The sequence below is a fragment of the Pleurodeles waltl genome, chromosome 12 (genome assembly GCF_031143425.1).
Source record: "Pleurodeles waltl isolate 20211129_DDA chromosome 12, aPleWal1.hap1.20221129, whole genome shotgun sequence".
Classification (NCBI taxonomy): domain Eukaryota; kingdom Metazoa; phylum Chordata; class Amphibia; order Caudata; family Salamandridae; genus Pleurodeles; species Pleurodeles waltl.
Window position 1 is genome coordinate 241,913,780 of NC_090451.1, and position 24,299 is coordinate 241,938,078.

The 24,299-nt window shown below is 46.6% G+C and overlaps 1 protein-coding gene across 1 annotated transcript in view; it reads left to right on the forward strand.

Moving 5' to 3' along the window:
• The window catches only part of PHLPP2 (PH domain and leucine rich repeat protein phosphatase 2), a 624,424-nt gene that overhangs the window by 22,946 nt on the left and 577,179 nt on the right, over positions 1–24,299 (forward strand). Inside the window, exon 2 of the mRNA XM_069217328.1 lies at positions 16,171–16,418. Within this exon, the coding sequence (XP_069073429.1) occupies positions 16,171–16,418 (248 nt within the window). The remainder of the gene's footprint in view (positions 1–16,170; positions 16,419–24,299) is intronic.

Genomic DNA, 24,299 nt, shown 5'->3' on the forward strand with positions numbered 1-24,299 from the left:
GTGTGTATAATAGCATTTTATTTCAGTGCTGTTGAATGTATCTGCAATTTTTGCAGTGATGTGACACCCACACTAAATTGGTCCACATTATAAAAAACAGAACAATAAATACAAGATGAAGGCACAGTCCATTTGTATGGCCGGGTACTCGAGGAAAGGGGTATTTCTATTGTCATTTACTCCGGGAAAGCATCATTAGTATGGTTGACTGTGGTTGTCTAAACAACTAAAATCCATTTGTGCTACTGACGTTTTAAGAGAAAATCATTTGCACTGCTATTTACACCGGTGAAAGTCTATTGTATGTTGATTCCACAAAATACAGAACAATATGAGGGAGTGAGAGGATGTTAGAGAGCCTAACTCGGTGCCACCTCTATTTCCAATTGCAATGTTATAGTCACAAAATGACTGGTAAGCTCTAAACAAAGGAGTGTTGAAAAGTATTCCTGGTGTCTCAGTTTATGTGTTAATTATTATTCCAGGTAATGATAAATTGGTCAATGATGCCTCATACGTTTCATAGGATGTTGCCAAGAGCAGAGATGTTGCTCAAAAAAGGATGTGACCCCTTATCCACATGAGTTGGCATGCTTTGTCATTGTGGCTGATCCTTCTGGCGTCATGGTGGTAGACAAGCTCCTATCAAAGCTCTTGGAGTCTTTTAGTGTCCTAATTTGGTAAGAGCATGGTGGATCTAATGGAAGGTCCTTAATAAAGCTGTTACAACTGAATTGAAGAAGGTTAAATCAGTGTTATAGATGAATATTACAAAAGCATAGCCCATGCAAGGTTAAAATCCAAAGGAGTGGGAAAAACTTTGTACTTATAATGATCCCTCACAATCGTGCTAAGGTCTACATGTTTCAACCCTATAATGGTTTTAAGTATCCTGGTTGTTATCTTTTTTTGCAATTGTTTTAGTAAATCTCCTCTATTATCAGCATCCCTTTAAGAATAACATGAGGGGTCATTGGCCGATATGCCATAACCCAGAATCATAATTACCACATAAACTGAGACACCAGGTGTACCGATTGACAATCCTGTCTTTGTTTTGCTGCTTTTGGGGGCCCGAGGAGAACTCTTGCCGGTCGGCTCACGCACGGAGGACGGAGCATGGCGTTGCCGCGGTTTTTGGGGATCAGTGGATTTCTGTGCGCCCCGGCTGTGGGTTGGCATTCCGGCAGGGTGTGTGGGCGACCCCCTCCCTGCACCTCCCCACCCCCCCACCGCTGTGTTGCTTCTGTACAGCACGGCACGGCAGGACCAGGCGTAACCTGGGCGCTGGAGGAGCCGGAAGCCAGAAGCCAGAGTCAGAGGGAGCCAGAAGGAAGGCCGTCCCCCTGTGGACCTCCTGTGACCTCCCGCAGCCCCTCCTGGAAAAGACGCTGAGCGGGAGAGCAGACCGGGTGAGACCAGGACTGACCGGGAGAGACCGGGTAAGCAGACTTCGTGGGAGGGGGGGGTCCCTGTCCACCATCCTGGCCATTGAACCCCTCTCCTGCTCCTCTCCTGCTCCTGCCCTCGGCTCCGGCATCGGTACTCAACCGCGCCACGTCGTCTTACCCAGCCTTACCCAGCCACAGCCACAGCAACAGCTCTAGCCATAGCCCTAGTTGGCCCTAGCCGGCCTTTGGCCTTGGATTTGGACTGGGACTGGGACTTGTCGTTGTTGATTGGTGGTCTCTTCTAAAGACCAAGCAAGGAAGGAACCCAGTAAGGAACCAAGGAGCCAAGGGGAGGGGTGCGGTGAGTGGTGAACGGTGAGCAGTGAACGGTAACCGGAGGATGGTTGGGACAAGAGGAAAACCAAAGAAGGCTAGGGAGGCCAATAAGGCGCTCACTCACCTAGCGGATTCCCAAAGATCAGAGCAGGAGCAGGAGCTCAAAAGTCTACAAAGTCTAGGGTTAGACCAGAACCAGGATCAGGACCAGGACCAGGACCAGGACCAGGACCCCAGAACCATCCAGCAATCCCAGGGGGGATTCGCAAACCTAGGTGAGGACACAGCAGACAATTCGGGTCTCCCGCCAACAAAAGCGATTCCGAGCCAGGAGAAGAGTCAGGCGGGACATTAGAAGTGGTGACACTGCCTTGCTTGCCAGCCCATACTGACTCTGACGATATAGGGGGTGCCCTACCGAATGCAGGAGAAACTGTAGGCGAAACTGTGGGGGGCCTTCTAAGTCCTCTGTGCAGGGGACATAAGTATACACCGACGCACCCGGGCCCGGGTGGATCTACGGGAGTAAGGAAAACTAGACCAAAAACAAACACTATCACTAACTATTACAACCAAGTGAACTTGAACTCAGAACAGCCGCAAACGCAAAGTCCCAAAGCCAGTGGCCTCCGATCACAGCCACCGGGGGAAGTGGGTGGCTACAACATGGGGGGGGGGGTGAACTGGAGCTACCAGCGACCGGGCTCCAGGATACTCGCCCACTTCAGCAGCAACAGCAACCGGTTGGTTTATCGCAATTATTCTGCCCAATGAGTAATCCTCTTGGGGATGGTGAAGTGGAGTTAAATAACCCCCCAAAGTGGAGCAACTTTTCGGGAGAGCAAAGAAAAAGCAACGATTCACCTTATCCTGACTCCCAAACGGGACTATTGAACTCCGGGAATTTTTCACTAACATCCTCTCCACAATGTGCCCAAGCAGAATTCACAGCACTCCAAAATGTAATGGGTCCAGAAACAGACTGCTCACCATCTAAACAGACCCATAAAACCCCAGCGCCACAGCTTCACTGCGGAAGACAAATTGTTAAAACTAATTTAATGCTGGGCAGACTCAACAGTAGTTCTTTCAGTCTGGAGCTGTCCTCACTCGACAACTCCGTTATTGGCAACACAGACCCTCAACTAAACAGCATAACATCAGAAGATCTAAACTTCCTGGAAGGTAGTATAATCATAGGCCACAGAGGAAAGGAAGGTAAAAATCCAGAAGGTCAGATAACCAACGAACAAAGTGGCAATGGAGATGACCTCTCACTAGACCAACCAATTCTTAGTATCATGAAAGTTATATGTGCAACACTGGGCTCAATCGCAACAACGATCATGGCCCAGTCTCAAAAATTTGATGATCAACTTGAACTGACCAAACAACTTACATCCTCAATACAGTCTATAGATTACAGGATGGCCCTAGTAGAGGGCGTAATTAGGGAAAACCTGTTGCACCAAGCAGTGGCCGATAAAATGGACAAGTTGGATGGACAAGTTTGTGGACCACTGCTGGAAAAACTATTGGAAGTCCCAAAAGTAATCAAAGACATAATCGAAGACTGCAAACATAACCTTAAAAGCACACAGGGGTGCATTCACGAGCTAGGAAAAACAGAATCTAGTTTAATTGAAGGGCCAGCAGACAAAGAAAATATAGAAAGGCACTTCGGCCCAGGACGAGAGAACTACCCAGATGCAAAAAATCAGACACCTAAGAGGGAGAGAACAAATGGAAGTCCTGAATTTGGAAGCAAAGTCCCAAACACAGTAGAAAAAAGGCCACCGGGTAAAAGGCCTCAACTAACAGGCAGATGGAAAAACACATGGAAGAAAGCTAGAGGAAAAAAAAAAGCACCAGCAGGAAAGGCCTTAAATATGTTACAACAGATAGGCCTAATAGGAGAAATCAGGAACACAGGTGATGAGAGCGCCCAACATCAGTATAAAGATAAAAGCATTAAGTCGGAGAGTTTTGAGAAACCTACTGATAAAGTGTTTAACTTTATAAATAAAAATCCCGGATTATTGTGCGACAAAAGTTGCACTCACCATTCCCATATAAACCGCATACCCACTGGCCCCAGGGGACACCAAGCATCTGGGCATGACTTAGACAAAGAAAGGTGGTCCGGAAAAGACCCTGGAACAAATCATGGGATAAACGAGGTAAATGATCCTCCAGCCAACGAACAACCCAAATGGAGCCCAGGAACATCCAAACCTAGCATTTGTATCGATAAGCACCTCCCAGCTACAAAAACTGAACATTTAGTTCAGGTACACTTCTCAAACATAGTAGAAGACCACTACGGAAAATGCCAGCAGCCTCCGAACTCCATTAGTGAGGGGGCAGAACAAGATAATAGCAAAGGCGAAAATAGAAGGGCAGAGACCCCAGAGTATATACGAAACGGACAAAGTATAAGAACAACCATGTGCGTGGACAACACAACAGCCCCAGTTCCCGCACCCCGGACAAAGGCAAAATATTGTTCTCAGGGCAGCCCTGGAAATTATAATCTCAGCAACCAGCCTGGGTGGATCACTGATTCGCCTGCACCATCGCGCCCAGCACTGGACCTGGAAACCAATGAAATCAAAGGAAAAAGGGACAATTGGCCTCCAAAAAGGCAACCCTACGAAGAACAAAGGAACAAAGAAGTGCAACTGGGGAGGGAAAAAGGCCAGGTAAATCGAACATCTACTAGTCGGGCAGCTACCACTCAAGACAGACAAAATGAGAACACCCAACTCCAAGGTAGACTGTCGCAGGAAGGTGGCGGGCACACTGTGATCCGGTCTGAAACAACTAAAAAGCCCGAAGCCACGATCTTGTTTATGCCTGAGTACTCCTCAAGAGGAAGTCACGACATCCTGAACAGGTCTAACATCTTATGTCTTGTCAACTCCCTGCCAGCCTTACAGAATGTAACAACTAAAGATCTCCTTTCAGTAAGATTCATACCAAAAAAAGAATTAGAGAACGGGGAATTAACAGAAACAGTCTGGGCCTCACCTTGGATAGCAGAACAGATCTTAAAATGTTCAAACACGATGAAGACCTGGGGAATATCCATTGCTACTCCGCAAAAAGAACTATATCCAACAATACTTCTTGAAAAAGCTACAGACCGAAACATGATGCGTAGGCAAGAGGCAAAAGGCAATTTTGGCTCGATACTTCAGGGAGCAATCAGCTCCAAACAACAACTCCCTGAACGAATAAACTTGAGTAATATGAGGTTCTGCCTGGTAGCTAATTCCCCTAGAAACAGTAGGGGTAATCCCCCACAGTTACAGCATTGCAAAGAGCAATCATTTAAAAGCTCGTAGCAAAAAATGGATAACTCGAACATAAAAAATAAAACCAGTCCCATATTAAAAATTCTAAGCTGGAACATAGCAGGTTTAAAAAACAAAATGGAAGATAAAGACTGGGTTGAATTTATTAAAAAACAAGACATCAGCTGCTTCCAAGAAACTTGGTCTACTCATGCTATTGACCTAGATGGGTTCGCCACCTTCCACTCACCTGCAATTAAGCAAAAAAAAGGAAGACCCTCGGGAGGTCTGAGTATTTGGATTAGAACTTCATTACTGAGGAACTCCGTAGTAACTCACACCGTACAAAGCAAGGGAATCCAGACGCTCGCAGTCAAATACGAGGAATGGTCACTCGAAATAGTAAATGTGTACTTCCCACCTATCAGCCGGGCTCAAGTTATGCCAGGGGTGCGGCTCCTTAAAGAACATATCCTAAACAAAAGAACCATGGATCGGAGGAACCCAGTACCAGGTCACACGAACAATCGCTCTCTCCAACCTTGTAAAACCTTTTTATTGATATGTGGTGACTTCAACACTAAACCTCATTCTATCCTCTGGGACGAACAAGTAGCAGAGGAAGATTATGCTTGGAATATCCCAACGCCTCTTATCCAACGTTGTAATGACTCCAAGAAAGGAGAATTAATCTTTGAAGCATTAATAGAAGGAGGACTTCGCACATTAAATGGGAGAACAAAGTCAGATAAAACCTTTAAATCTACCTTTCGAACTGGAAAAAGGCAAAGCATAATTGACTATATGGCAATAAACATCGAAGCCTGGCATTATGTCATCGATATGGAAATAAGGGACAGAATCGAGAGTGATCACGACCCACTGCTAATGGAGATAGTCCATCCGGACACGAGCCCAGGGAAGGCGGAGTCTCCATTCAACGGAAATAGCCTAACAATAACTATGAGACCAAACAGGAAAAACATATTAAGGTCAAATGAGGATGAACCTTATATGAGTGTTCCCAGCCAAACCTGGTTGTCATCACTTAGCACGTTCTTAAACCCATCAGATAATGACGCTATACCCCTCCTGCATAACTTTAATAATTTGCTACTGCAAACAAAAAAGGAAAAGATCAAGCATCCTCAAATCAATCCTAAAATGATGGAGGGCTGGTTCGATGAAGAGTGTTTAAAGCTAAAAAAGACCTTATCACAAGCACTGAAGAACCGGCACTTGAATGATTCCAACGAGCAACATTTTCATGGATGTAGGCAACAGTACAAAAAATTATTAAGATACAAAAGGAAGATATTTCCACATAAACTTTGGAAAACTTTACTGCAAGCAATAACGGCAGGGAACTCCAAAAAGTTTTGGGAGATAGTCAGGTGGGGATGCGAAGGCCCCCCGAAAAACCTAGAACTGAATATTAACCCTCAACTTTGGGTAAAGCACTTTACTGCCTTGTATCAGGAAGTGGCCAAGACAGAACCAGGGATGACCATTAACTCAAACATCCTCACTCAAGGGCTGGGAGGCAGAAATCAAAGATTAAGCAAAGTATTTCCTCTTCAAAAGACCCATGCAGCATCTTCAAATTGTCTTTTTAGATCGGTAAACGGAACCCAGAATGTACTAGTCTCTAACGAATTTTCCAGCACAAATTCCACGCAAGTAGCCCACGTCATTCCACGTGCAATGAAGTTAATACCGGAATTCAGTGAAAAAGAGATTAAACAAGTTATCCTCCTTCAAAAGCCGCATAAGGCTGCAGGCCCAGATGGCATCCCTTCAGATGCTTACCGTAACCAGCCAACGTTATGGTTACCTGCTCTAGCCCGTCTATTCAACAGTGTTTGGCATTACGAGGTAATCCCTCCTTCTTGGAAGGAATCAATAATCGTTCCAATTCACAAAAAAGGGCCTCGGGACATGGTGAGCAATTATAGACCTATCTCACTGCTTGATAGTGTTGGAAAGATTTTTGCCAAATTGATTCAGTCGCGTCTAGACCAATGGCTAGAGGACGGAGATTTAATATCAACACACCAAGCTGGTTTTAGGAGAGGCCAAAGTACAACAGACCAACTTTTTAAGCTAAACATGATCTGTGCTAAATACGCCACCCTTAAAAACTGTCCATTATACCTGGTCTTTGTGGATCTCCAAACAGCCTTCGACAGCGTAAATCGCCAAACATTATGGCAGCTATTGTCGGACATGGGCATACAGGGAAAAATCTTAAGGCTGCTAATTCTATTGCATACAGGAAACACTGCCAGGGTCAGATATTCTACGAGAAATGATTATACGGCCAAAATTCCAATTGAGCGAGGTGTAAAACAAGGCTGCGTTTTGGCCCCAACCTTATTCAATTGTTATATAAATAAAGTAAGTCAAGTTTTGAAGGAATTAAATCTGGACGTGCCAAAACTAGCCAATGAAAGTATACCTATCTTGCTCTTTGCTGATGACGCCGTATTACTGGCAAGAACAGAGATAGCAATGCATGGTCTACTTAGGGGCTTCGAATCTTTCTGTACCTCAAGGAGCATGGTAATCAATGAGGGGAAAACAAAGTTTATGATTCTCAACCAAAAACAGACGTTGCAATCGACTTTTAGGGTAAATAATAAGCCTTTGGCCCGAGTGGCCACCTATGATTACCTGGGCTGCAGATTAGATGAAAAACAGACATGGAAACCACAAATCTACAAAAGCAGAATTTCCTTGGCCCAACAAGCCGGAGCAGTACTCAGATTTGCAAAGGCTACAGGCAATCACTCCGTGAGCTCCGCGCTGCTTGCATACAAAACAAAAGCAAGAGCCGCAGCACTTTACAGCGCAGAGATCTGGGGATTCAGAAAGATTCCATCAATACAAGTAACCGAGAACAAATTTTTACGCCAATTACTTTGTCTAGGTAATGCTACACCAATGAACGCAATAAGAATTGATCTACAGATGAGAAAGGTTGAGGACTACATCGCTCTGGCTCCAGTAAGATACTGGATCCGTATTTGGACAAAAGAGGCTCTCAAACCATTCAGAGACGTACTTAAGGATATCATGAAGCTGCAAAACCATCGGAAACTGCCCTGGTTCAAACATATCTCAACTATCCTGGCTGCTATCGGCCAGGATGACTTTTGGCTCCATCCAGAAAAAATCGGAAGGCCTAGTCTTGCTGTCATAAAAAAGGCATATTGGGAGCGAAAGACAGAGATTATGTGCGAGTCATTTAGCCCTTTATTCAAGCGGTATATTTTGTTTAACCAAGAGCTTAAACCAGCAATATTCATAGACAGTATTTATCCGGAGGAAAAAAGGGCTCTCTACTTTAAATTCCGTATGGGCACACTACCAGTGACAGCGGTGGTCAACAGATGGCAATCCGCTCCTCCGGGTAGTTTAGAATGTTGTCCATGCCTTCATGGTGGTCCGGAAACACTTTCCCATTTCCTTTTACTATGCCACTTTACGCTCAGACTCCGTAAATTGTACCTTCGTCCACTTTTCAGAACTTTCGGAGTTAGGAAGTGCAAGGAGGCGGAAGCGCTATGTATGCGTTCAGATGAGAAATACATTGTGACAAAGGTCTCAACTTATATCTTGGAAGCATGGAAATTACGTCTATCAATGCACCTACAGTTGGCACAGGCACAATAGCCTATGTTATCCCGTACCTATTTAGCTTGGGAAATCGGTGCAGGGTAGTGTAAACTGGGTTAGGCCTCGGTCTTTTATTAAATGGCTGGAAGGCAATGCAAGGCCCCAAATGACTCGTCCCATAATAAGACATTTTAAATATTAGATTCATAATGTTTTTCTAGAATAAGTTAAGTTTTTATGTAAATTATGGTCAAATCAGGTTTTACGATAATGCATGGTAAATTGGATACATTTTGGCACATGTTAAATCAAAAATTCAAGCATAGTTCCTTTTATTGAGATGTTTTATTTAATGTGATTTTTATTGAGTTCGAGGGATTGATATCTATTGTGTGATTATTGTTAAGGCCGGATAGGCTAATAACAATTAAATAAATGGTAAATAATGGTTTTAAGTATCCTGGTGGTTATCTTTTTTTGCAATTGTTTTAGTAAATCTCCTCTATTATCAGCATCCCTTTAAGAATAACATGAGGGGTCATTGGCCGATATGCCATAACCCAGAATCATAATTACCACATAAACTGAGACACCAGGTGTACCGATTGACAATCCTGTCTTTGTTTAGTGTCTACAAGTCTTGCTGTAGTTATAACATTCCAAATGGTACAGGCCAATTGCTACAAAAAGAACTAAGTACCAATATTTCAGCATGGAAAGTGCAGCAGTGTTGTTAGCTCCCCCAAGGGAGCATGTGCTTGCTCCCTAAGGTGATGTAAAGGTTCACTGCTGCTTCCCATAAAGTCTCCCAACATTTTTTGATCACAGAAGTCATTTGAGGTTGACCATCTCGATACTAGTTTGAGAAGTTTGGCGAATGTCCACCCACTTTTGCAGTTTGGCACCTGAATATAGAAATCACGAAATTAGACGTAGTGACTGTGCTCTGCCAACTTTAGGTGTAGCAATATAGCAGGATATGGCTGAAGGAAACATTTGGCGCCCCTTGTTTCTTGTTTTGCGTTGATAGTGTGGTGAGTGATGTTAATAGGTAGCGCTTATTTAGGAGTGTGCTGAAGACCTGAAAATTATGGCCTTGGATGCTGAGAGTTTTGCTGATGTAGTATGTCGGACTTGCACAACCTTTGTGGACTCTTATCCACTCCCTGTTAAAAAAAAAATAGCTGAAGTGGGCACAGACTCTGTCAGGGGATGGGGTCTCTACTTTGTCTGCTCTCTACATTTGAGGTTCCACTGTTCCCATTTGTCTAGTAGTAATTATGTTTGAAGCCCGAGCAAACCAGATGCTTTTGTTTACAAAAAGTGGCTTTAGCTGAAGCTCCAGCTTAGTGGTTAAAAAGTAAATACATTTATGACTTATATTATGTCTGTTTGAGCTCTTGCGTCCGGTTATAAGGAATGCTGTTAATGTTCAGATTGTTACAAGGTCTGCATTCGACTCCCCACCGTTCTGAAAGAATACTTCACCATTTTGGTTGCCCCTTTGGTAATTCTAGTAGCTTTCAATCTTTCTCTGCCCCCACCACTCGACATGACGTATCCAGGTGTCCACAGACAACTCTTTGTTTCGGTTTGAGAGGTGTGACGTCAGTGCTGTCCTTTGTAGGTAAAACACAGCTCCTGGGGTGCGTAGTGTGTATATATGTGTGTGTAATGACTTTGAACCTAATTAAAATAACACACTTCTACGTAAGTCTAAAATGTGTCACTTGAGTACACTTTTAGTGGTCCTGAGATCTTCTGAATGGCATTCAGTTGCACAATACCTGGAATCGTTTTGGGTGCTTTGTTACTTTTAAATTCACGACTGCCTACTGGCTTAAACTGATCTTTTTTCCTCACTCCACAACTGAAAAAGAAATTACATTTATTGTTGCTAAACAATCATTAAATAGTAAAACCTGAGGGAAAAATAGATAAAAGCTACAGTGAGATAAAATCTCTGCGCGGAAACACGTCTGTAGGCGTGTTCTAATAGGAACTGCTTTGACTAAACATCACAATTGTCCTATTGATATGGAAACTGGAAGTCTCTTAATCAAAACGCTGAAGACTGAAGCTGTCGAATATGGATTAATTATTATTGGCTTTTCCCACAATGTCCAAGGTATGGTGATGAAGCCACTGCCAGCTACTTGGACTGGAGACAGACACCTAGTACTTGGCAGCTACATTAGTTAACATGCATTCCTTTCATACAGAAAATAATGTGGACGTACACCTGCGTAGGTAGAGGTGGATATGTGTGTAAGTAAATAAAACAAAAAATATTAAAGTAAATAATATTGAGATAAGCACACTTCGACCGTTGGTTGATTTTTCCAGATTGTGCGCTATTTAAAAAAAAAAAAAGTTAAGACAGTTAATAGTGTCAGTGTTTGCACCTTTTTGATATTTTTTTTACTCTTTATTTCTGTATGATACCAAAAGACTAATAGCCAAATAATGACACCCCTTTTATTGGACAAAATGTATGACCAACCCGTGACTTATTGTCCAAGCTCCCAATGTGAGAGATCTGGTTCTTCCACTTGCACTCTTTGTCTGGCCACTTATGCTGGTGCGTGGTTTGTGATTGATGACATCACCGTAATACTATATGGTTGCATCTTTTTTGAATGTGTGGTACCCACGGAGTATGTCCGTCCGTTTTGAAATGATGTAGATTTAATTTGATAATGAGTACTATAGTTTTTTACCCTAGTCTAACATACCTACCATCAATTCTCAGAAAAAGAGTTATATTTAGCAGTTAGTTAAGAAGTTTATTTCATTATCGGTGCAGTATGAACATCACTTGTTTTCCATTCAGTTCATCTTGTTACTTTTTATTTTAACAAACTAAAAAATTCTACTACCAAAAACCTATGCTCTCCACCTTTTACAGTCCTTGCATCATACTCCTTTCTAATTTCTTAAGTCTGCACATTTTGTCAGTAAATGGTAAAAAACCTGCTTCTTGAAGCTTTGTTCATGCAAAGTTTTGAGTTCTGATGAAGATTCTTAGATTTCTTCATAGTTTGGCAGGCAGTTTATCACATGTCTAAAAATTGGGCGTTATTTTCCTATTGAAAATAGCTCGGCCATAATACTTTGGGCAGATGTTGGGGCATTAAGTCAAGATGATCACAATCTTAAAGCTGTTAGTGCCATTGATCTGGTCAGTGCACTGCGCTGCCTCCCGTGGCTCCACCTTGCAAGTAGAGCCCTTTCCCTGGCTCCTCTGAACTCCTGACCCCTGTCAGGAGTTAGAGGCCCTCCTCCACCCGCAGGCTTATGCCTGCGCCTCATCCCTGGTGTCTAGTGGGAGAGCTCTGCTTTCCTACTAGGCTACCTTCTGCCTCTCTCTTCCTTTTCTCCTCCTTTCTCTGCTTTGCCCTGCTTCTCTTCTGTCCCTTTGTGCTCCTTTTGCTTCCCTACTGTCTTCCTCGTTTTTCTCTCACTCCGCTCTCTCTCTCACTTTCGCTCTCCCCTCTCTCTCTCCCCCACTGCTGCTGCCCCTATGGCCCGCCCCCTTTTCCATGCCATTTTTCACCCCCGCTCCTGCCTCCCAGCTGTCCTTTCCTCCCCCCACCTCCCTACTTAATGGTGGCCACCATGCGGCTGCGCCGCTGGCGCACCAAAGGCAACCCTATCTGTGCCCGTCCGCCAGAACCTCCGGCTCCCGCCCCCCGCCGTCGCCAAGCACGACTTCACTACGCCGCCGCCGCCACCCTCTGTGCCCTCAGCACCAGCTGCTTTCCTGCCTGCCTTCAAGCCTCCCCGCAGACCACCCGCGGACCCTTCTCCTGCCGGAACTGCACCTTCACAAGCCTCCACGCCAATGACCCACTCACCAAGGCAGGATGCAACCATCTCGGATGTATCCTCCTCAACACCCGCTCCATCCACATGCACGCAGTAGAGCTATGGAATCTACTCGACTCAGACTCCCCAGATGTCGCCTTCCTGACTGAGACCTGGATCAACCCCTCCTCGGTGCCTGACATCGCCATAGCCATCCCGGATGGCTACAAGATCACCTGCAGGGACAGCTCCAACGAACCAGGAGGAAGCATCACCATTGTCCACAAGGACACCCTCAGGATCACGACCAGCACCGAAGACACCCTCAGCACCACTGAACACCTACACTTCCAGATCCACACTGACCCAAACACCACCCTCCGAGGGACCCTCATCTACAGGCCCCCCAGCCTGACAGCAGTTCAGTGACTCCATCACCAACGTCATCAGAACGCACGCTCTCGCATCCACTCACTACATACTCCTCTGGGACTTAAACTTCCACCATGAGAACAGCAACGACAACAACACCGCCACCCTGCTCGACAACCTCTCCAACCTCTGCCTCCAACAGCTTGTCACGACACCGACCCACTCCGCAGGACAGACATTCGACCCTGTTTTATCCACCAGCAATCACGTCTCCTTCAGCCACACCACCGAAATCCACTGGACAGACCACTGCTGCATCCACTTCTCCTTCAAGAAACCCACAACACACCTCCACCCACAACGGATCCCCCACTGCAGTTGGAACAAGGTCACCGAAGACCAACCTATCCCGTCCCTCTCCAGGAACCCACCCATCGACACCACCGACACTGTTGCAGTTGCTGCAACTTCAGGCAATGGGTCTACACCTGTGCCAATACTCTCGCCCCAATCAAGAATCCCTCCAACACACGCACCGACAGAAAGGCCTTCTGGTTTACTGCTGACCACGAATCTAAGCAAATCTGCTGAAGATTTGAATGAAAGTGGCACCAAGATAAGACTCTGTACAAACACACAGCCTTCAAAAACGCCATCCTCAGACACCACCAACTCATCTGAGTCGCCAAGAGAACCACCTTCAAAGACCAAATCAACAACAATGCACACAGCCACAAGGAGCTCTTGAACGCCAGGAAGGAACTCTCCAACAGCAGCTCCAACGCCAACGACACCCCAAGACCTCTGCGACTCCCTAGCCTCCTACTTCCACCACACGATAGCAGACATCCACGGCAGCTCCAGCACCCAGACCCCCCCGGCAACCACCAACACCACAGATTCACATCTGACCAACCTCCTGCTCTCCTGGACCCCCGTCAACGACAACAACACCATCGAAATAATGAACACCATCCACTCCGGCTGTCCATCTGACCCCTGCCCTCACCACATCTTCAACAAACCAAGCTCCGTCATGGCACCCCAACTACCAAAGATCATCAACAGCTCCTTCGAGTCCGCCAGCTTCCCGGAGAGCTGGAAACATGTTGAGATCATCGCCCTCCTCAAAAAACCCAAGGCAGACCCAAAGGACCTCAAGAACTTCTGGCCCCTCTCCCTGCTCCACTTCCCGGCAAACGTCAGAAGGCTGTCAACAGACAACTAACCCGCTTCCTCGAGGAGAACTGCACACTGGACCCTTCCCATTCCGGATTCTGCAGCAACCACAGTACTGAAACCGCCCTCATCGCCGCCACAGATGACATCAGACCCATACTGGACAGCGGCCATACCACGGCCCTCATCCTCCTGGACCGCTCGGCCGCATTCGACATCGTCTGCCACCACACCCTATGCTCACGCCTCAGCAATGCAGGAATCCGTGACAGCTCTGGACTGGGTCACCTCCTATCTCACCGGCAGGACCCAGAGAGTCCACCTCCCCCATTCCGCTCGGAGGCCACTGAAATCATCTGCGGCGTACCCAAGGTTCATCCCTCAGCCCGACCCTCTTCAATGTCTACATGGCCCCACTCGCTAACATTGCACAATCCCACAAACTCAACATCATCTCATATGCCGACGATACCCAGCTGATCCTCTCCCTCACCAAGGACTACGCCAAGACCTACCTCCACAAAGGAATGAAGGTCATCGCTGAATGGATGAAGAGCAGCTGACTCAAACTCAATTCCGACAAGACGGAAGTCCTCATCTTCAGCTTCACCCCCTCCGTATGGGATGACTCCTGGTGGCCTGCCACTCTTGGAGCCGCTTCGACTCCCACCGACCCCGCACGCAACCTAGGATTCATCTTGGACTCCTCATTATCCATGACCCAGCAAGTCAACGCCATCTCCTCCTCCTGCTTCAACATCCTCCACATGCAGCGAAATATCTACAAATGGATACCCACCGAAACCATAACAGTCACCCAAGCCCTCGTAAGCAGCAAACTGGACTACGGCAATGCCCTCTATGCAGGAACCACGGCCAAACTCCAGAAGAGGCTGCAACGCATCCAGAACGCCTCCACACGCCTTATCCTGGATATCCCCCGCCACTGCCAAATCACAGACCACCTGAGAAACCTGCACTGGCTCCCTGTCAACAAGAGAATCACCTTCAAACTCCTCACCCACGCTCACAAAGCACTGCACAACACCGGACCAGAATACCTCAACAGACGGCTCTCCTTCTACACCCCGACCCATCATCTCTGCTCCGCCGACCTCACAACCATCCTACGCATCTGCAGAACTACAACCGGCGGTAGATCATTCTCGCACCTCGCCACCAAAACATGGAACACTCTTCCCACCCACCTGCGTCAGACCAAAGACCTCCTTACCTTCAGGAAACTTCTCAAGACCTGGCTGTACGAGCAGAAGCAGCACCTCCCCGCCTCCCCCTCCTCAGCGCCTTCATACCCTCACAGGTGAGTAGTGCACTTTACAAATTCCTGATTCATTGATTGAAGCTTCAGAGAACTACTTGACGTGCAACCTAGTTAACCTCCATTGCACAATATACCATGCTTTCCTGGACTACATTGTTTGTGCTCTTTTCTTCAGGGTTGCTCAGAAACTGTAACCACTTTGCCATCTTTGAAGTACTGAACAAGGAATAGACAGACACGTTGCTAAAATAATACACAGGGTTACAGCTGTACTTTAATACAAAGATGCTAAATCGTGAGCAAAACACGTATTGAAAAACAACAGATCACTGCAAAATGTTCTGAAAATTGAAAGTAGGGCGAATAACATTCACACAAGCCTAAATCTGCAATTTTCTATAGACATTGCCTTCCTTAGTTACTGTAGTGGCGTTTGTGCACAGCACTGGGCCTAAGGGTGGGCACTGGCACGTAAGGGATGACCATTGCTAAATGTGTGGCATGGGGGTAATATGCCTTCCTTACACGAGGTGGTTGGCTACTATGAGTTTCGCTTTGCTTCCGTTTGGCAGGGATGACGTCAGTGTTGACCTCTGTGGGTAAGACGGCTCTTTGGATACGTGGTGCCAACATGTGTGTACAATGACCTTGAAACGACCTAAACCTGAAATGTGTTGTTCGACTGCACTACTAGTGGTCCTGAAACCTTCCGAATGGCAGTCTGTAGCAATGCATAGATTCACTGTATAGGCCGCCCCCGCTCTCTCCATGTGTGACGTGCGTGCATTTAATGTCGGGAAGCCCCGTCTGTATTTGGGCCTGGAGAATAACAGTGGTTGTTGCAATGCTTCACAGTGCCTGATTGTAATTGTGATTGTTTATTTCTCAGAGGAACATGAAGCGTGCTGGCAGCAGGACCTGTCTGAACAGAAGAACTTGTTTTGGTTCCCGCGAGAGAGATTGGCTGCGGGAGGACGTCAGGAGAGGTTGTGTGTACATTTGTGGCGTGGATCCGGTGCCATCAACCTCCTCGGACTTGCGTCTGGTTCTTTGCACAGTGGACACCTCAGCATCGGAGATCTGTGCGGGTGAGGGCAAGGAGAGCATCTACATTCAGCAACACGGAGGCCTAGTCAGGTAAGCCCTCGCCCTCGCCCTCGCTTCTAACCAGTGCTTAAGGCCACATGCAAGAGGTTGGTTTGGAGAAAAAAAAAGGAGGGGGCGTGGCCAAAGAAGCGAAACTAAGAATCCTGTCTAAGAGTCGTGGCTTATGTAATTAAGGAATTGGCTTAAAACATGGAAACTAATAGACGAGACCTCACACGGCATGTCAGCTGTCAGTATTTGGGTGCCTCTGTGAGTTTTCTGTTATTCCATCTAGACATATAACACAACAGTAGGAATCTGCCTAAAGCCAGATCTATATGCTTTGAGAATGCGTTTTAGCAGTATTAAATAAATTAAAAATTTGAACTGAGAAGGTTTCAGTTTTGAAAATTGTGAGACTGAATTAAACTTAACGACGGTCTGTGGAAGCAGTAGTGGTCTGTTCCTCCTTACAGTTCTTTACTATGCAGTAACTCACACTGGTAAATATTGAATCCTTTTCCTCCCCACATCTTCGAATATCCTTTATCTGCATCTGTCCCACTTCAGCAGTATCTTTTCACTCTCTCCTGCATATACTGTCTTTCGTCTCCTCCTCTTCAGCACGCCTAACACGCACAGGGGCGGCCGTAAATTGCATTAACCGGGACAGCGCCCTGGAGAGGGAGAGGGTAGGGGGGAAGTTTGAGAGAGAGAGATCTTTGCAGTTTGACAGCAAGAAGTGTTGGGAAGATGGGAGTAGGGCAGGGAGTTCATGAGATGCTAACAATGCTGAGGTACATTAAGGACTTGGATGTGCAAGTCATATGAATACCTTTATAATCCACTCAGAGGCACTTTGGTAAACTTCTGCTGCCTTTAGTCAAAATCACCCACCCGCAACATGAACTCACCTAGATACCTAAATGTGTCCTAGTAGACTATACAAGAGACATGTTGCATGAGAAAAACTATAGAAGTAGGGCATCTGAAAAAAACAAATACTCTTAAGGAGTACAAGATGAAGTAAAACATGGCAACTATAAACATGGACTGCGCTGCTGACATGTATGACCTTAACTTTTTTGTCAGTCATTGTTGAGAAGCCAGTTTGAGTTTTCGTCTGCAAAGGTAAGGACATGGAAATAGGACCCAGGAGGGACCTGTTTCAAAGTTCGTTTTTAATGGAGAGTTTATTAAGCTTCTAAGGACTCTCTTAAGTCACTCCCACTTAATGCCCTGCATCTAGGCACGACTGAGGTGAGTGGCGGGGTTATCATGAAAGCAGTTCCCATGCCGCACATCCTGCCAAGCATTAGTTTTTGTACCTCCGAGTGGTCTCATTCAGGACTTGAGTTAAATACATTTAGGCATTAGACATTCCCGCGGTGGTTTGTCTCCTGAGCTCACGTGACCTTCTAGTTCTCTTTGCGTTGCTCCCTTGTGTGGAGAATCGCGTGTGTTCATGGTAAAAGATCCACCCTGAAGCATCAGTGGAAGGAAGCATTAAAAGCCAGAATTTGTGTTAAACTCGTGTCTCCTAAAGGCCTGCTGCAGTGCATAATCTGCTCTGCTCTTCTCTTTTAATTCCTCACTCAGCCATCGGCACACAAAGTACTTTTCCTTTCCACAAAGCCCGGACCCTTTCCCAGCGTTGCAATCAATAACGAAGTTAACGCCCCTTTATATGTGTTAGCGCCGCCAATCTGAGGCCACTGAGTACGGTCCATAATACCAACGATCAGGTGTTCCACCGTGAGTGTTTGTCAGGTTAAACGTCGCAACCCCACAGTGTGCTAAGGAATATCTGAGTTTCCATTTCCCACAGTAAGCTCCGCTCAGCGATCTCAACTCCTCATGGCTTAGACTGACATAAGTAAGACTCCTTTGAGTACTCCATGTACAGTCTGCTGTGGGCGACCTTCCCAAGGCAACCAAAACTACGAATGGACCAGTTTGGAGTTGTCCTGCTGAGATCCCGCAAGATCAGGAAGGGCCTTTTCTATGGGCTGCAGCCTGACATGTTTTTATAAAAGCACCAGCTACATCTGTTTAGTTTTATGGCACTCAGTTAATAATTGTGAGAACTATCTAGTTTATTGGTACTGGATAATTCACTCCTGTTTCGATGATACTTAGAGTTGTTTCAGGCTAGTTTTGAACATGTGAATTATTGTCTCTCATGGATGCCAGCTGACTTGTAGACTGACTTTGGCGGACTGTTCTTGAAAGGCTGTCCACTGCAGGAAAGCTGTAGTGGACTGTACTTGAAAGGCTGTCCGCTGCAGGCACGCAATGGATGACTGTACTTGAAAGGCTGTCCACTGCAGGAAAGCAGTAGTGGACTGTACATTAAAGGCTGTCCACCGCAGGCAGGCAGTGGAGGGCTGTACTTGAAAGGCTGCCCACTTGAGGCAAGCTACGGTCTACTATACATGAGTACATGCAAAGAAGGCAGGCAGTGGTGGACTGTACTTCAAAAGCTGTCCCCTGCAGGAAAGCAGTGGTGAACTGTACACGAAAGGCTGTCCACTGCAGGAAGCAGTGGTGGACTGTACTTGAAAGGTTGTCTACTGCAGGAAATCGGCGGACTGCACTTGAAAGGCTTCCCACTGCCGGCAGGCACTGGTGAACTTCATTAGAAAGGCTGTCCTCTGCAGACAGACAGTGGTGGACTGTACTTGAAAGGCTTCCCACTGCAGGAAAGCAGTGGTGGACTGTACTTGATAAGCTGTCCACTGCAAGCAGGCAGTGGTGGACTGTACTTGAAAGGCTGCCCACTGCAGGAAAGCAGTGGTGGACTGTACTTGAAAGGCTGTCCACTGCAGGAAATCTGTAGTGGACTGTACTTGAAAGGCTGTCCACTGCAGGCAGGCAATGGATGACTGTACTTGAAAGGATGTCCACTGCAGGAAAGCAGTAGTGAACTGTACATTAAAGGCTGCCCACCGCAGGCAGGCAGTGGAGGGCTGTACTTGAAAGGCTGCCCACTTGAGGCAAGCTATGGTCTACTATACATGAGTACATGCAAAGAAGGCAGGCAGTGGTGGACTGTACTTCAAAGGCTGTCCCCTGCAGGAAAGCAGTGGTGAACTGTATACGAAAGGCTGTCCACTGCAGGAAAGCAGTGGTGGACTGTACTTGAAAGGTTGTCCACTGCAGGAAATCGGCGGACTGCACTTGAAAGGATGCCCACTGCCGGCAGGCACTGGTGAACTGCATTAGAAAGGCTGTCCTCTGCAGACAGACAGTGGTGGACTGTACTTGAAAGGCTGCCCACTGCAGGAAAGCAGTGGTGGACTGTACTTGATAAGCTGTCCACTGCAAGCAGGCAGTGGTGGACTGTACTTGAAAGGCTGCCCACTGCAGGAAAGCAGTGGTGGACTGTACTTGAAAGGCTGCCCACTGCAAGCAGGCAGTGGAGGGCTGTACTTGAAAGGCTGTCTGCTGCACAAAAGCAGTGGTGGACTGTACCGAAAAGGCTGCGCACTGCAAGAAAGCAGTGGAAGACTGTACTTGAAAGGCTGTCTACTGCAGGCAGGCAATGGAGGGCTGTACTTGAAAGGCTGTCCACTGCAGGAAAGCAGTGGTGGACTCAATCAAGCAATCAAAAAAATGTATAAAGCGCTTTACTCACCCGTGAGGGTCTCAAGGCACTTGGGGGGGGGAGGGGGAGGCAGGAGGGTCACTGGTCGAACAGCCATGTTTTGAGGTTCTCTCTGAAGAGCAGGAGGTCTTTGGTTTTGCGGAGGTTGGTGGGAAGGGAGTTCCAGGTTTTGGGGGCGAGGTAGAAGAAGGACCTGTCTCCTGTGGTGGTGCGTTGGATGCGGGGGACTGTGGAAAGGGCGAGGTTGGCTGATCGGAGGTTGCGGGTGGGAGTGTGAAAGTTCACTCTTTCGTTGAGGTATGTAGGGCCAGTGTTGTGGAGGGATTTGTGTGCGTGGATGAGTATCTTGAATGTGATTCTCTTGTTTATGGGGAGCCAGTGAAGGGTTTTGAGGTGTGGTAAGATTAGTTTGTGGCGGGGGAGTCCAAGGACGAGGCACGCTGCTGTGTTCTGGATTCTCTGGAGTTTGCATGTGAGTTTGAGTGTGGTGCTGGCGTAGAGGGCGTTACTGTAGTCTAGTCTGCTGCTGATGAGTGCATGGGTGACTGTCTTCCTGGTCTCTGGGGGAATCCATTTGAAGGATTTTTTTTAGAGTGCGGAGTGTGAGGAAGCAGGAGGAGGTAAGAGCATTGATTTGCTGTGTCATGGAGAGGGAGGGGTCCAGGATGATGCCGAGGTGGCGTGCGTTGTTTGCAGGGGAGGGTGCGGGTCCTAGGGCGGTGGGCCACCAGGAGTCGTCCCATATGGTTTTGTTTTAGGACTGTGCCTAAAAGGCTGGGTACTGCAAGAAAGCAATAGAGGACTGTACTTGAAAGGCTGTCCACTGCAGAAAAGCAGTGGTGGACTGTACTTGAAAGGCTGACCACTGCAGAAAAGCAGTGTTGGACTGTACTTGAAAGGCTGTCCACTGCAGGCAGGCAAAGGAGGGCTGTACTTGAAAGGCTGTCCACTGCAGGAAAGCAGTGGTGAACTGTACATGAAAAGCTGTCCACTGCTAGCAGGAAGTGGTAGACTGTACTTGAAAGGCTGTCCACTGCAGGAAAGCAGTGTTGGACTGTACTTGAAAGGTTGTCCACTGCAGGAAATTGGCGGACTGCACTTGAAAGGCTGCCCACTGCCGGCGGGCACTGCTGAACTGCATTAGAAAGGCTGTCCTCTGTAGACAGACAGTGGTGGACCTTACTTGAATGTCTGCTCACTGCAGGAAAGCAGTGGTTGACTGTACTTGAAAGGCTGTCCGCTGCAGGAAAGCTGTGGTCGACTGTACCTAAAAGGCTGCGCACTGCAAGAAAGCAGTGGAGGACTGTACTTGAAAGGCTGTCCACTGCAGGAAAGCAGTGTTGGACTGTACTTGAAAGGCAGTCCACTACAGGAAAGCAGTGTTGGACTGTACTTGAAAGGCTATCCACTGCAGGCAGGCAGTGGTGGACTGTACTTGAAAGGCTGTCCACTGCAGGAAAGCAGTGGTGAAATGTACATGAAAGGCTGTCCACTGCTAGGAGGCAGTGGTAGGCTATACTTGAAAGGCTGTCCACTGCAGGAAAGCAGCGATGGACTGTACTTGAAAGGCTGTCCACTGCAGGAAAGCAGTGTTGGACTGTACATGAAAGGCTGTCCACTGCTAGGAGGCAGTGGTAGGCTATACTTGAAAGGCTGTCCACTGCTGAAAGCAGCGGTGGACTGTACTTGAAAGGTTGTCCACTGCAGGAAATCGACAGACTGCACTTGAAAGGCTGCCCACTGTCGGCAGGCACTGGTGAACTGAATTAGAAAGACTGTCCTCTGCAGACAGACAGTGGTGGACTGTACTTGAAAGGCCACCCACTGCAGGAAAGCAGTGGTGGACTGTACTTGAAAGGCTGTCCACTGCAAGCAGGTAGTGGAGGACTGTACTTGAAAGGCTACCCGCTGCAGGAAAGCAGTGGTGGACTGTACCTAAAAGGGTGCGCACTGCAAGAAAGCAGTGGAGGACTGTACTTGAAAGGCTACCCGCTGCAGGAAAGCAGTGGTGGACTGTACCTAAAAGGGTGCGCACTGCAAGAAAGCAGTGGAGGACTGTACTTGAAAGGCTGTCCACTGCAGGAAATCAGTGGTGGACTGTACTTGAAAGGCCGTCCACTGCAGGAAAGCAGTGTTGGACTGTACTTGAAAGGCTGTCCACTGCAGGCAGGCAATGGAGGACTGTACTTGAAAGGCTGTCCACTGCAGGGAAGCAGTGGTGAACTGTACATGAAAGGCTGTCCACTGCTAGCAGGCAGTGGTAGACTGTACTTGAAAGGCTGTCCACTGCAGGCATGCAATGGAGGACTGTACACAAAAGACTGTCCACCGCAGGCAGGCATTGGAGGACTAATCTTGAAAGGCTGTCCACTTGAGGCAAGCTATGATCTAGCATACATGAGTGCATGCAAAGCGGTCTACTGAAGGCAGGTAGTGGTGGACTGTACTTGAAAGGCTGTCCACTGCAGGAAAGCAGTGGAGGACTGTACTTGACAGGCTGTCCACTACAGGAAAGCAGTGTTGAACTGTACTTGAAAGACTGTCCACTGCAGGCAGGCAGTGGTGGACTGTACTTGAAAGGCTGTCCACTAAAGGAAAGCAGTGTTGGACTGTACTTGAAAGGCTATCCGCTGCTGGCAGGTAGTGGGGGACTGTACATGAAAGGCTGCCCACTGCAGACAGGCACTAGTGGGCTGTACTTGAAAAGCTGTCCACTGCACGCAGACAGTGGTGGACTGTATATACCAAGCTGTCCAGTGCAGGCAGAAAGTGGTGGACTATACCCGATAGCAGCAGTCGAAGTGCAATAAAAAGATGTATGTGAACTGTGATGCTGCTTAGGGTGGTGGTGAGTGAGCATAGTGGTGGGGTCAAAGGCGTAGCAAAAAAAATAAAATATTCTGTAATTTTTTTCGGTCTTTTACTTTTAGGTTAAAACATATAAACTTCTGCAAACAATCCTACAAAATGAAAAGGAGTGCTTATAGTACATGAAAAAGTCGTCCATCTAAGTAATGAAAGTTCCGAAAGTTCATCAAAAAATCCATAAATGATGGTTTATCCTCCCAGTCATCCAAAGACGAGCCATACATTTGTATCACAATAGAGCTTTATTAGTTTTCTTTACATCATCATCCCGCCCATGCAATGTTTCATCCAACAACAGACTTCATCAGGGTTGATATATCCACATGTTTATATCAGTCATAATAATTATAGTGTTCTTCTGTAGCACAAACAATTATTGAAATATTGAGGTCTGCGCAAGTGTGATCTGTATGGTAGCGAGCACGGCACCAAAAGCAACTTCTCTTTGGATGATTGGAGGGTGAACCATCATTTCTAGATGTCTTGATGAACTCTTGGAACTTCCATCATTACTTATATTGCTAATTTTTTTCATGTACTATAAGCACTTCTTTTAATTTCATAGGATTGTTGAGAATAAAAAGTGATCCCTGAGTGGTGGGTTCACGAGGGGTTGAGCGATGGATAGTTGACTTTGAATCATATTTACACTAGTGCAATCATCAGTTTCTCACACTGCTCTTGCTGCCTTTTGTGTCTAAAATAATGCAAAGCTTTAATGAAAAATGTATGCAAGGTACACCTAGGTTTGGGGTAACTTACATGCAAACCACGGATCATGAGACAAATTCAGTTAAGTATATTGTATTGTACTTCAGCATTTCTGTGGCACTTACTACCCTTTTGTGGGGTGTTGAAGCTCTTTGCTACATGGGTAGCAGGCTACGCTGTGTAGGATGGAAGGATGTTGTCTTTGTTTTGATTCTGTGTGGAAAGTACTTCCATGTTGTGCGTGATGACCAACTAGGTTACGCAGCTTGTGTAAACAGAAGCATTTAGGTATTTTTCTGCTTCCAGTGATAGTTTCTTTAGGTCTAGGCTTTCTCCAAAACTCTCCTTATGGACATACTCCTGTACTTGTTTGAACATTACCTGGCAAACACATAGTAGCTCAGGATTTTTTGCATGTTCAAAAGGATATGAAGGACTGTTTACTTCATCCCTATGCCCTCAGTGTTCCTTGTGTTAGCTTCTGGGGTTGGACCGGCTCCATCCTGTCTAGGGTGTATCTCTAACCCCCCCTTTGTAATGTTGCATGAAATGGAAGTGAGAAAAAAACAACATATCCATTGTAAAACGCAATAGTTAATTCAATGCAAACAAAATAAGATGAAAGTAATCCTATTCAGGGAGAACGAGGTCTGGGAAGCAACACTGTTACTGTGCATAATGGCGCTTTTGCTGTGAGTGGCCAGTTTCATCTGACTTGCGCTTGCACTTTGAGGTAATCCTGTTCA